General features: G+C 39.0%; 1 protein-coding gene across 11 annotated transcripts in view; it reads left to right on the top strand.

Moving 5' to 3' along the window:
- Nucleotides 1-12,123, top strand: part of crim1 (cysteine rich transmembrane BMP regulator 1 (chordin-like)) — a 632,333-nt gene that overhangs the window by 356,458 nt on the left and 263,752 nt on the right. For all 11 annotated transcript variants that reach the window (XM_088625109.1, XM_088625117.1, XM_088625112.1 and 8 more), the window contains one exon: nucleotides 5,827-6,024. In XM_088625109.1, the coding sequence (XP_088481235.1) occupies nucleotides 5,827-6,024 (198 nt within the window). The remainder of the gene's footprint in view (nucleotides 1-5,826; nucleotides 6,025-12,123) is intronic.

The following is a 12,123-nucleotide window of genomic DNA, read 5'->3' as shown; positions in this document are numbered from 1 at the left end:
CCACCTGGATGATGCGACGGCAGCCATAGTGCGCCAGAACGCTCACCACACATCAGCTATTAGTGGGGAGTAGAGCAGAGAGTAATGAAGCCAATTCATAGATGGGGATTATTAGGAGGCCATGATTGGTTAAGGCCAATGGGAAATTTGGCCAGGACGCCGGGGTTACACCCCTACTTCGAGAAACGCCCTGGGATTTTTAATGAGAGTCAGAACCTCGGTTTTACGTCTCATCCGAAGGACGGCACCTGTTTACAGTATAGTGTCCCCATCACTATACTGGGGCATTAGGACCCACGTGGACCACAGGGTGAGCGCCCCCTGCTGGCCCCACTAACACCTCTTCCAGCAGCAACCTTAGTTTTTCCCAGTAGGTCTCTCATCCAGGTACTGACCAGGCTCACACCTGCTTAGCTTCAGTGGGTTGCCAGTTGTGAGTTGCAGGGTGCAGGTATTTGAGAGGTATGTCTTAACACCGATACTACAGTGCTTAAGTACTGCTCACGTATATGTTTCTAGGTTTATATTATGCATTTCATACGGTCAAATTACTTTTGAGCAACTAATAAGAAGCGCTAAACGGTATGCGTTTTAGTTTCGTTTTGTGCTGGAACCCGTGGATTGATTAGAGATAGCAAGTACATACAAGTCATTTTTTAAATGTTGTAGTTCGTCTTGAAAAACTGTTACGAGTACATCATCTATCAACAATTACACAGGTTCTGTTTCCATATTGCGGATTTTGGTTAGGTACAGTATTATCAAATCCAGTGGCGCTGTGTGTTACTTTACTGAGTCCCAATCTGTGATTGAAACCTGTAAAACCGGTTTAATTCGTCACAGCCAGCACTCTTCAGGTGTGAGGGTCTTCTGCTCAGAATGAAACGCTAAAATGTTTGTGTATATTCTAATGGTAGTGGGGGCAGGGTGTGTGGGAACAGGTTTGTTCTTCACACCTGAAACATTTTCTCTGAAAGGATTTTCTTCGAAGTTTAACCGATCTTGTTACAGCATGTTACAGTTTACTATTATTAACCATATTAATTTTAAGTGCTTAATGTACTAAGTGCTTAATCATATAATAAGTTAAATACAAAACTAAAGAAAAAATAGGGTTAAATATAATTCAAAATATTTTGCTAACAATGTTAACTGTTTATGAATAATAAAATGTATTAACTAAGGAGTAGGATGGCACAGTTGTTAGTATGTTTTTTGTTTTGTTTCTTTTTCATAAATACAACAGTAGTACCTGATGTCTCAGTGGCTTTCAAAATTAAATTATGCATGCAAACCTGTGAACTAGAAAGATAACTAAGATTTTAATACTAATTAAATGACCGTGGGCACTTCCCCCACGGACAGGAAAAGTGCCCACAGGCACTTAAACTTAATATGGTCAGTAACGGTAAACAGTAACATGGTAAGAAGGAGCACGTACAAACGTTTTCGAAATAACCACATGTAAGACTCTGATCCTAAAAATGTTTAGGGAGAAAGTGGAATACTTGTGTGTATTTTTTCTTTAAACTACCAATACCAGCCATATACAGTCTGTAACGTAGGGATTTCTATATGTCTTTATTTAGTGTTTACATTAGTGACAAAGGCTAAACTTTTAGCTTCAGTAACGTGTACATATCTCCCCTTTTTATAAAACGACTTGGTTGAAAACTGTTCCAGAGCCACTGTTGTTTCATCAGTGAAAAGTACATAATGAAATGCCTCTCCCTGTTCAATCCACTGGAAAAAAGAAAAGGAGCATAAAGCTTCTGATGGTCATAAACGATATTCATTTAGGAGCAGCATCAGAGGCATGTTTTTAACTGCACTGCATTGGAGAGAATACCATAGTGTGTTTTTTTTTTACTCGCTGGCGGAAACTGGCTTCCAGAAGAATCAGTATGGCTCAGAGATTAAATAAAACTTCACAGACATTAACGAAGAGCATAACGCGTGTACTGTATACACTGCAAGTACTGTACAACCCAACTCTCTGCAGGAGTGCTGGCTGCGACGAATTGAACCAGTTTCACGGGTATTTTCAAAGTAGGAGGCGAGATTTCCAGCGAAAGACACCCCCCCCCCCCCCTCAAAAACCCAGTAAATACAGTACTTACTAGTTAAAGGCTAGGCTCCCGACTACGGCGAAAGGAACCCTTCTTTCATTAGAAGACAATGAACATATTTTAGCCCTGAATGAATTAATAGCAAACATGGTTTACATAAAATACATTTTTCCAAGAAAGTTTAGCCTTTGTCACTAATGAAACCACTAAATAAAGACATAAATAGAAAAATCTTAAGATTTTTAAAATACATGACTTTGCTAAAATTTATTTGAAAATAAAAACAATTACAACCGCCAGGGGAGAGAGAGAACAGGGGAGGGATGTTGGTTTTGCATAAGGGGCGGGGCTATGGAAAGTAGGTATGTTTGGGAATGTGTAGTTACATGTTCTGGCTGTTTGTGAATTATCGTTGTTGAGTATGGAGTGTTGAGGTATTGATTTTGTGTAATGCTTTATGTTGAAAATTGAGGTGGATTTTGTTTATGATAAACAGGATAAACTGGGATGGGAGGAAGGTTTGGTTTTGCATAAGGGGCGGGATTATGATAATTGGAGGACTTTGCGAGTGTAAAATGGTTTGATTATTTGATTTTGTATTGTGGTTGTTATCTATGTTTTTGGTTGGTATTATGTTTATATGGTTGTTTTTGTTGGTTGGTTGTTATTATGGTTATTAATAATACGATCTATAGTTGAAATCTGAGCCTAAATAAAAAGAAAAAGCAAGTGATTAGGTTTATGAGCAATCTAATTACTTTTTCGTTTAAAAAGCTATATAAAATAAAGTTTATAATTAATTTGCTGGACAGAGCGGTGAACATTATTATGCATAAGACAAAGATAACGATCCTGATCAGTTTAGAAATCTGTGTACGCTGTAAGGTTTTTACTTCTTAAACTTTTAAAATACACGTTTTGAATAGAAAGAAATCCTCTTCCTGGTATAGCAAACCAGCACGTCTTTTTTCTCCAATCAGAGGGGTGTCAGATAGTGTCAGCCAATCACCATTCTGCGTTGGGTAGCAACGGGTGACTGTTCTCAGGCGGAAGATGTAAACAGCTTAATGTTCGTGTTAAATAATTTTTTTTAATTCAATTAAACGGGCACAGTTAAGACATTAAATATACATATACATACTGTATACAGTACAGTTTGCATACGGTAATATGTTTATGTTACGCGATTAAAAAATAAATAAATAAAAATGAAAAGTCCAGCACCAGCTGGATTTGAACACACAACCTGCCAGTTGGTAGTCACGCACCTAGACCAGTAGGCTACAAGACAACTCGCATGATCAGGCAGGCGAAACAGCCCTACATAGCTCTGCCGTAGTACACGGATATAATCATACCGTTATTAAATTCTTTAGATACGCGATTCCATATTATATTCCCTTTTAATCAAATTCTAAAAGTATGCTTGTTGACTCCGGTATCACGTTAGTTAAAGACTTCGAAGCTTACAATGTTTAGGGAGAAATGGAATACTGGTGTGTATTTTTTTTTTTAAAGTACCAAGACCAGCTATATACTGTATGTTTACGTTCCAAAATTAATATCGTTTATGGCCTTCACACGCGTTACAGTATGCTCCTATTCTTTTTATGCTCAGCTACTAAGATTTCCCTTCAGTGGTAAAATTCAATATCTACAACGGGCACAGTAAAGACGTTTACAGTAAGTCTTTCTACGACAGACCAACGGACCACGAGTGCCTCTATCGGTCAACCAATCACGCACCGCGGTATCGCGTGTCATCTTACCTGCGGTACGTGTCTGTACCGCTCACTTTGAATGGCTGCATCTGTAGATGGGCTTATGGGACAGTAAGGAGACCAGAATTAGAAGAGTGAAGGTTGCGAGGTGGGGAATAGGACGATACTATTTCAGACAGGTACTGAGGTGCCAAGCCATGCAGAGCCTTGTAGGTGAGCATGAGGATTTTAAAGTCCAAATGGAATTTGACAAGAAGCCAGTGCAAGGACTCCAGGATAGGAGTAATGTGATCACTTGCACTAGACCTGGTCAGGATTCTGGCTGCTGAATTTTGGATAAACTGCAAAATTTACAGTGACAGCTATAAGTGAGGTAAGACTTGAACTATTTGAGAGCATTGTCAGAAACTCCAAACACATTCTCAAGACGAGAAAGTAATATGTCATGGTCAACAGTGTCAAAAGCAGCACTGAGATCAAGAATGATGAGTATAGAAAGAGAACCAGAATCAGAAGCTATTAGAAGATCGTTAGTGACTTTGATCAGGGCAGTTTCTGTGCTGTGAAGTTGACAGAAGCTTGATTGGAGGGGTTCGAAAAGGTTAGTAGAGTGTCCAAATTAGGACATCCTCCTCCCTTTTAGAAGAGAGAAAAATTATTTTTTCTCTCTTCTAAAGCTCCCTGCTCTTAAACTCTCTCCTCTCTCCTATTCTACAAAATTCCACACACTCTTCTCCCTACTCATAAACTTCCTCCTCTTAAATTTCCTTTTATAACTTACAAAACATCATGTGCTCTGCTCCCTGCTACAAATCTCCCTTCTGCATCCCCCTACAATTCTGCCATAATTTCTAAATTGGAACAAATTCTATGTAGTTCAACTCTTGCTTAAAAGGGATTTTTTTTTAAACAAAAAGGCAAACATGTTTCTACAATATGCAGTATAACCTTTACAAATGAGAAGAGCACATTCGGTCCATTGAGACTCTCATCCAGCCATTTCATGAACAAAGCCTGGGTATCAGTTTCAACAACATGGCTGGAGAACATGGCACATATTGTATGGGAGGAACAAGTTTCAGAGCACAGAACAGAGTATATGAAGTTTTGTTGGATGGGGGAGAGCGTTTAGGAGAAAGGAGGAGGATGTCCTAATATCGATGCTGTAGTTTAGAATTTGGCAAAGTCACTCTAGTCAACATTACACCAAAATGCAACAACTTAGCAAATAATAATAATGATAGAATGATATTGACCAAAAAAGATGGAATTAATACAAATTGCTTTAGTTGAGTGGAAAAAAAATAAACTAACTACTAAAACATTATGGGCTTCATAAATGAAGAGAGAGAAAGAAAAACTAACAGTGAAAAACAAACCAGTGGACAGCAAGTAAGGGGAAACTAGATGTTGCTCATTTAAAACTGGGAATAAGAGTAATTGTATTTTACAAAAGAGCTGTGAGAATCTAAAACAACCTACCCAGATATATTGTCAAGTTGAATACCATCACTACTTTCAAGAAATGACTGGATGAGATTCTCAGATCAAATAGCTATTAGCAACCAAACAAGCTATATGAGCTAGATGACCTCTTTTCCCCAAATTTTAAGTTTTTATAATAGGATTGCAGCAAGTGTTAAAAAAGATTTAAGAGTAGAGGAGGTCTGAATGGAGATGCAGAAACAATAATACACTACCTAGAGTAAGTGTGGTGTGTTTGCTACATAAGGGTGTCTTGTCTAAATTGCCATTTTTAAATGTATCAGTATTTCTGAAAAAAAACATACATTTGCATCACAACTTTCCATAATATGTTGTGGATTCTACAAGAGACATGAATACTGGCCACTGAAAATGAAACAGAAGTTGTACTTCAGTGATCTTTTTGCTCTCATACGTACAGCCTAGGAAGCTTACATGCTTGGACCATGATCGCTTGCCTTGGGAACTAATGATACAGTAAAGTTTTTGCCCTTCAAAAAGTCTGTTTTATACAAAACAAGTCTTATACTAGTATTGTCTTAATCCTTCAGAGCCCATCTACCCTGTGTTGAACTTCGCCGGTTGCTACGTTAATGGACAAATTGTAGCACATGGTGACCACTGGAGGGAAGACGATTGTACGTTCTGCCAGTGTATCAGTGGAGATGCCCATTGCATGGCTGCAGCCTGTGGGCACAACTGTCTGAACCCTGTTCAAGTGCCAGGGGAATGCTGCCCAGTGTGTGAAGGTAAGAACTAAAGGCAGTTGTGCCTGAATTCTTTGTTGTGGTTTTCCCAGGAATTTACCTTCACTGACAGCCTTCAAGTATTTTATCAGACCAGCTACACAGGGGGAAACATACTTGAACCATGTCTGTCAAAAGGAAGCCACTTCACAGTCCACTTTCATTAATATAAGTGATTCCATCATAGAAAATGATGAAAATTTACATTTACAATTATTATACATTTACATTTATGGAATGTGAAAAAAATGGGTTTGTGATGGTTTTCAGGTTAAATGTAAGCATGTATTTTTGTGCGATATATAAATTTGAAGGACTCTAAAAATGTTTTGCTGGTTTTTCTCTGTTAAATATATTTGAGGTGTTCAATATCTGGTGTACATAATTTGTATAACTTTAGAGGCCTGCAGAGGCCTGGGCAACTCATGAAATGAGAGGGAATAAGCACTGATTGCAAAAGTTTTTTTTCCTGTGATCTCAAAATTCTTTAGTGGCTTTATTGTATAAGATCGACTTTGGGACAAAAACCCCCTCATCTGCCAGTATATATTATTTTGATATGAGCATTCTTTGTGTGCATGTTTCCAGTAAAAGCATGTTGTTTGACAGTAACAACAAACTGTCATCATGAATTGGAGAATGCCTTAAATATATCAACTGGATTTCTAAATGTATTTTGTTCCTGGGGAATTTTATATATGGAAGTGAAACTTACATAAAATGATAAGTACATTGTAAAAATGCATTGTTTGCACTGTTCATGCGAACTTAAAACTTCTTAAAACTTCTCATGCTAAAAGAAAGCTGGAAAGTGAACTGGATGATTTTTTTTTGTTTAGTACAGATGCAGCCATTCAAAATGCGCGGGCGATACCGCATTATTTTCCGGTACGCTGTACGCAGTCTACCGCGAGTTAACGGTAAATACCGCGAGTTACCGGTAAATACCGCTAGCAAAATAATAGTATCTGGAATTTCCGCAAGGTGGAGCTAATAAAGCTCAACCTCTCATGTTTGAGCTGTCGCCATCAAAGTCTTTAACGAAGATATTACTAATAGTATTAATAATGAATGACCTTGGACAAGCTGTAAGTGTAAACTCAAAGTATTGCTCTGGTCTCATTGACCGTCTTTGTAAAAGTAACACCACAGCATTTCGCAATCACGCATTTGTTTCCAATCATGCAAAGTACAGTAATTTTTTAGAATCGATTCACCATGCCTTTCACATGCTCATAAAAGAGATTGATTTAGGAACATAAACATATTACCGTATGCAAACTGTACTGTATACAGTATGTATATGTATATTTAATGTCTTAACTGTACCCGTGTAGCGGCGAGGCTTAATAATAAGAAAGAATTAAGTGTTCTGGGCTTTCACAAATGAGGCCCCATTTCTCTGTTCATCTCTGTGGTGCAGCCACAGAGAAACTATTCATGCAGGCTGATTTAAGATGTTTTCTTTTGATAAGAAACAAGCTCCCAAAGGGGGATGCACTTAGCTAAGCCTGGCTATCATGATCAATGGTCATCCATTGGCGCCTATCTGTCTAGGGAGTGCCAGATGGACATCTGGACTGCATTCCTAAGTGTCAGGAGTAAGTGACTCATATCTCACCTTGATCAACCAATCAGGGACTGGTAGGGCCGAGTAACCCACGTGGGACTCTGATGCCCATGGAACTTTCAGCCAATCAATGAGCTGAAGTTCCTCCAGGTAAAAACAGGCAACACAGAGAGCCTGAGAGATTCAGGGAGATTCAGAGAGATTCAGTAAGATTCAGAAGGGATTCAGTGGAGAATTCTGTGGACTATTCTAAAGGGAATTCAAAGGAGAATTCCAGGGCAGGACGGCCCAGGAGCAGAAGGCTCCCAAGGGCAGGACATTCTCGCAGCGCGCCTCCTGACCATCCTGAGACTCAGCCCGGACAACCACGGAACGGCCAGTGTGTCCGAGTGCCAGAACTTTCCTTTGTTCTAAGAGTCTAGAGCAGAGGTTGCCAGAGAATAACCAGAGGATCCACCCAAGGTTAGCACCAGCAGCAGGCCTCGTGAACAGGTCAGAACTGTGGACAGCTGAATCACTATTCAGAACTAGCTCTTCATCAGGAACGAACTGGTCCTCTTCCTGACTTGCTGGGACCCACAGTCATCTTTTCTCCTGTGCACAAACTTTGCTAGTTAAAGCCAACAGTGAGCATCAGCAGCGCACCGTTGCAAGCCGCACAGCACAGCCTGGCACCGAGCCAGAGAGCGCGGCTTGGACAGCAACAGCCTGCAACTGTTTCTTTGTGCCCGCAGGAGATCTGAATCCCCAGAGATTGGATGAGTATTCAACTTCAATGCATTACAGCTCGAGAATTCAATTGTTATCCCAACCAGTTGATATCAATTTAATTCCTAAGAGTTATGTACTTGTTTTGAGTATCTAATGTAGAAGTTGTAACCAAGTCCAATTACGAAACGGTATAAATGAATGATATACTGAACGTATGTCCTCTTGATGTGTAACTTGACTTGACTTGACTTGAACTTTATTGCCATATGTAACCGGTGCTGGTACAATGGAATTCTTACTTACAGAAAGTCTCTCAATTGTAAAACAAGTGTAAAAAAAAAACAAAACAAAGTGCAAACAGTGCATCAAGACAATGTACAAACAAACAATAGACAATGTGAAAGTAAACATGCAGACAGTTTGAATGTAAACAATACAGACGTGTAAACAATGACTGGAGACGTACAATAAATAAATTACAATGAGGTAGATGGTGATGGTGTAGGTGTGGTCCGAGGGGGATGGCTAAATGTGTTCGCCAGTCTCACTGCTTGTGGATAGAAGCTATTGAAGAATCTAGTGGTAAGTGTCCGTATGCTCTTATATCTCTTGCCTGAGGGCAGTGGGGTGAAGAGCTCATGCCCGGGGTGGTGACTGTCCTCTGTGATGGCCAGAATTCTACCACGGCAGCGGTCCTCATAGAGCTGTTTAATCTCGGTGAGACTGCAGCCGATGATCTTCTGGGCCATATTGACCATTCTCTGCAGTGCCTTTCTTTCTCGCGAAGAGGTGTTGCCATACCACACGGTGATCCCGTTGGTGAGGACGCTCTCGATAGTGCAGCGGTAGAAGTTCACCAACACATGTATTGGCATCCCCCATCGCTTGAGGCACCTCAAGAAATAAAGGCGCTGCTGAGCCTTCTTCATGATAGAGTCAGTGTTCACAGTCCAGGTTAGATCTTTAGAGATGTGAATTCCCAAAAACCTAAAGCTGGTGACTGTTTCCACTTCCGTTCCATCAATACTGAGTGGGCTGTGAGTGTGTGGCCTGTGTCTCCGAAAGTCCACTATTAGCTCTTTCGTTTTCTTTATGTTCAAGTCCAGGTTATTGCTATGACACCACCTAAGCAGCTGTACAACTTCATCCCTGTAAGTGGACTCGTCATCATCACTGATCAGTCCTATTATAGTGGTGTCATCGGCAAACTTAATGATGCGGTTGTTGCTGTGTCTTGCTGTGCAGTCGTGAGTAAATAGGGAGTACAACCTTGGACTCGGACAGCAGCCTTGTGGGGTTCCAGTGCTCAGGGTGAGTGGTGTTGATGTTTTATTGCCTATCCGCACCACCTGTGGTCTCTCGATAAGAAAGTCCAGCAGCCAGTTGCAGACAGAGTTGCACAGACCTAATCCCCTGAGCTTTGTCACCAGTTGACTGGGTATGATGGAATACTTTGTGTAACACTTTGTAACTGACTGAATATATACCATTTGTATTCTGATAACCCTCCCGATAAGATCTGTTAGGTTTAAATGCATATTCTATGTATTAATAAATGTATCCTCGTGTATAAGTACCTGTGTGTGTGCGTTGTTTGAGTTATATCGCATGGTTGGATTCTAAAGCCATCAAAAGAATCAACTTTGTGATTTACTGCTACAATTAATAATTGTTCCAGTAAATGCCCAAACCCTACAGAACTGGTGCCTTCAGAGAGCCACTACATTTACATTTTGGCTATGATTACATATTTGGCGTCCCTGAGCCGGTTTTCCTACACCCGTTTAAGTATTGAATATTTATATGGAATTTTACCACTGAAGGGAAATCTTAGTAGCTGAGCATAAAAAGAATAGGAGCATACTGCAATGCGTGTGAAGGCCATAAACGATATTAATTTTGGAACATAAACATACAGTATATGGCTGGTCTCGGTACTTTAAAGAAAACATACACGAAACATGGTTTCATTATGACCAGATTCGGTCTTGAGATATTTTTAACTTGATTTACAGTATTTGAGAGGTATGTCTTGACACCGATACTACGTAAATACTGCTCACGTATATGTTTCTAGGTTTATATTATGCATTTCATACGGTCAAATTACTTTTGAGCAACTGATAAGAAGCGCGAAACGGTATGCCCAGGGCGTTTTTAGTTTCGTTTTGTGCGGGGACTCTGCTTTAACTATATTGCCGTGGATTGATTAGAGATATCAAGTACATACAAGTCATTTTTTAAATGTTGTAGTTCGTCTTGTAAAAATGTTACGAGTACATCATCTGTCAACAATAACACAGGTTCTGTTTCCATATTGCGGATTTTGGTTACGTAATATTATTTTCTAATTTCACGTTGTGAATATATGATTTGGGCAAACAGAGCCGCAAAGAAGTACATTATGGGTTGTTTTTTTTTTGCAGTTTTATCTAGAACAAGCGATGCTTAAACCTTTGTCTGATTCTTGTGAAACTATCCACACGACAGTTACCTAGGAGTTGACTTCAGTGATGTCACTGATGGGATGTTTCTAAAAATCCATCCACTGTAAAACGTCTTCTCCAGTTGTCCTGCATATGTATTCGCTAATGAAGCTGTGTGTTCTGAGCCTGGTTCTCTACATTTCTGTATGAACCAGCTTAGAGGGCTAAAGACAGCTTGTGTTTAAATTGAGTGTAAGGTAATTTATGCTTCTAAAATCATGGTCACCATTTATTATTGTACTGTGTTGTAAACTTGTTCTGTGCCTAATTACATTATTTTATAGCTTTATCAAATCTGTACATTGTCTATCGATAATGTTTCTGTAGTGCTTTTTTTTGTGGCGCTGTGGGTTAGGTTCCTGACTCCCTTGTCACACGGTCTGTGATTGAATCCCATGTAACTATGACTTTATTTTTTAACAAACATTTCTTTGAAAAAATGAAACGTTTCCCTTGGTCAGAGATTAAATAAAACCTCACTCGCACCAAACAAATTTATATTTCTAAATACCACAACATGATCCAATTTAAGTCTTTTTAATAACAATGAATAGTCACCTATGCGTTACAAAATAAACATTTATATTGTTTTGAATCGCATTTTGATTTAAATCGTAAATGCGTGTTTAAATATATGTGTTTAAAGGCGATATACTGTATAAAAGCGCTGATTCTTATGGAATGTGTTCCGCCGGGGATTCAAAAAATGTATTTTTTTTAATCGCGTATCTAAGGAAAATTGCAGTATAACTTTGTTCATGCACAAACAGTGGCATGTTACATTATTAGTTTGGGTGTCTCCTCTTGCCAGAAAGCTCTAAATTGCATTTTGAGTGCGGTTTTTGACTTTTTCTAAATTACAACCCATAAATAAAGCTGATACAGTTTAGACTTACTGTATTTTAAGCTGTATTACAGCAGCACATTAGACAATGCAACGTAAATTGCAAAAATGCACTTGGAATCTGTCCAAGCCCTACTACGAAAATTATTTAAACTGCGACACTTATCATTCATCTTTAAATAAACTTTATTTTATATAGCGTTTTAAGCGAATAGGTAATTAGATTGCTCATAAACCTAATCACTTCTTCTACATAAACACAGCGTGATTGCTCTCTGAAAATGCTTTTTCTTTATATTTAGGCTCAGATTTCAACTATAGATCGTATTATTATAAACTTTCTTGGAAAAATGTATTTTATGTAAACCATGTTTGCTATTAATTCATTTAGGGCTAGAATACGTTCATTGTCTTCCAATCAAGTCGAGTTGACATTGGAAGCTTGCCACGCCCGGACTGTTACACCAACGCATTAGCATGTTAAAGCGATT

This window comes from Lepisosteus platostomus, chromosome 3 (genome assembly GCF_059453375.1).
Source record: "Lepisosteus platostomus isolate fLepPlt1 chromosome 3, fLepPlt1.hap1, whole genome shotgun sequence".
Taxonomy (NCBI): Eukaryota; Metazoa; Chordata; class Actinopteri; order Semionotiformes; family Lepisosteidae; genus Lepisosteus; species Lepisosteus platostomus.
The sequence above is the reverse complement of the archived record's forward strand: the minus strand, read 5'-3'. Positions and strand labels throughout refer to the sequence as shown.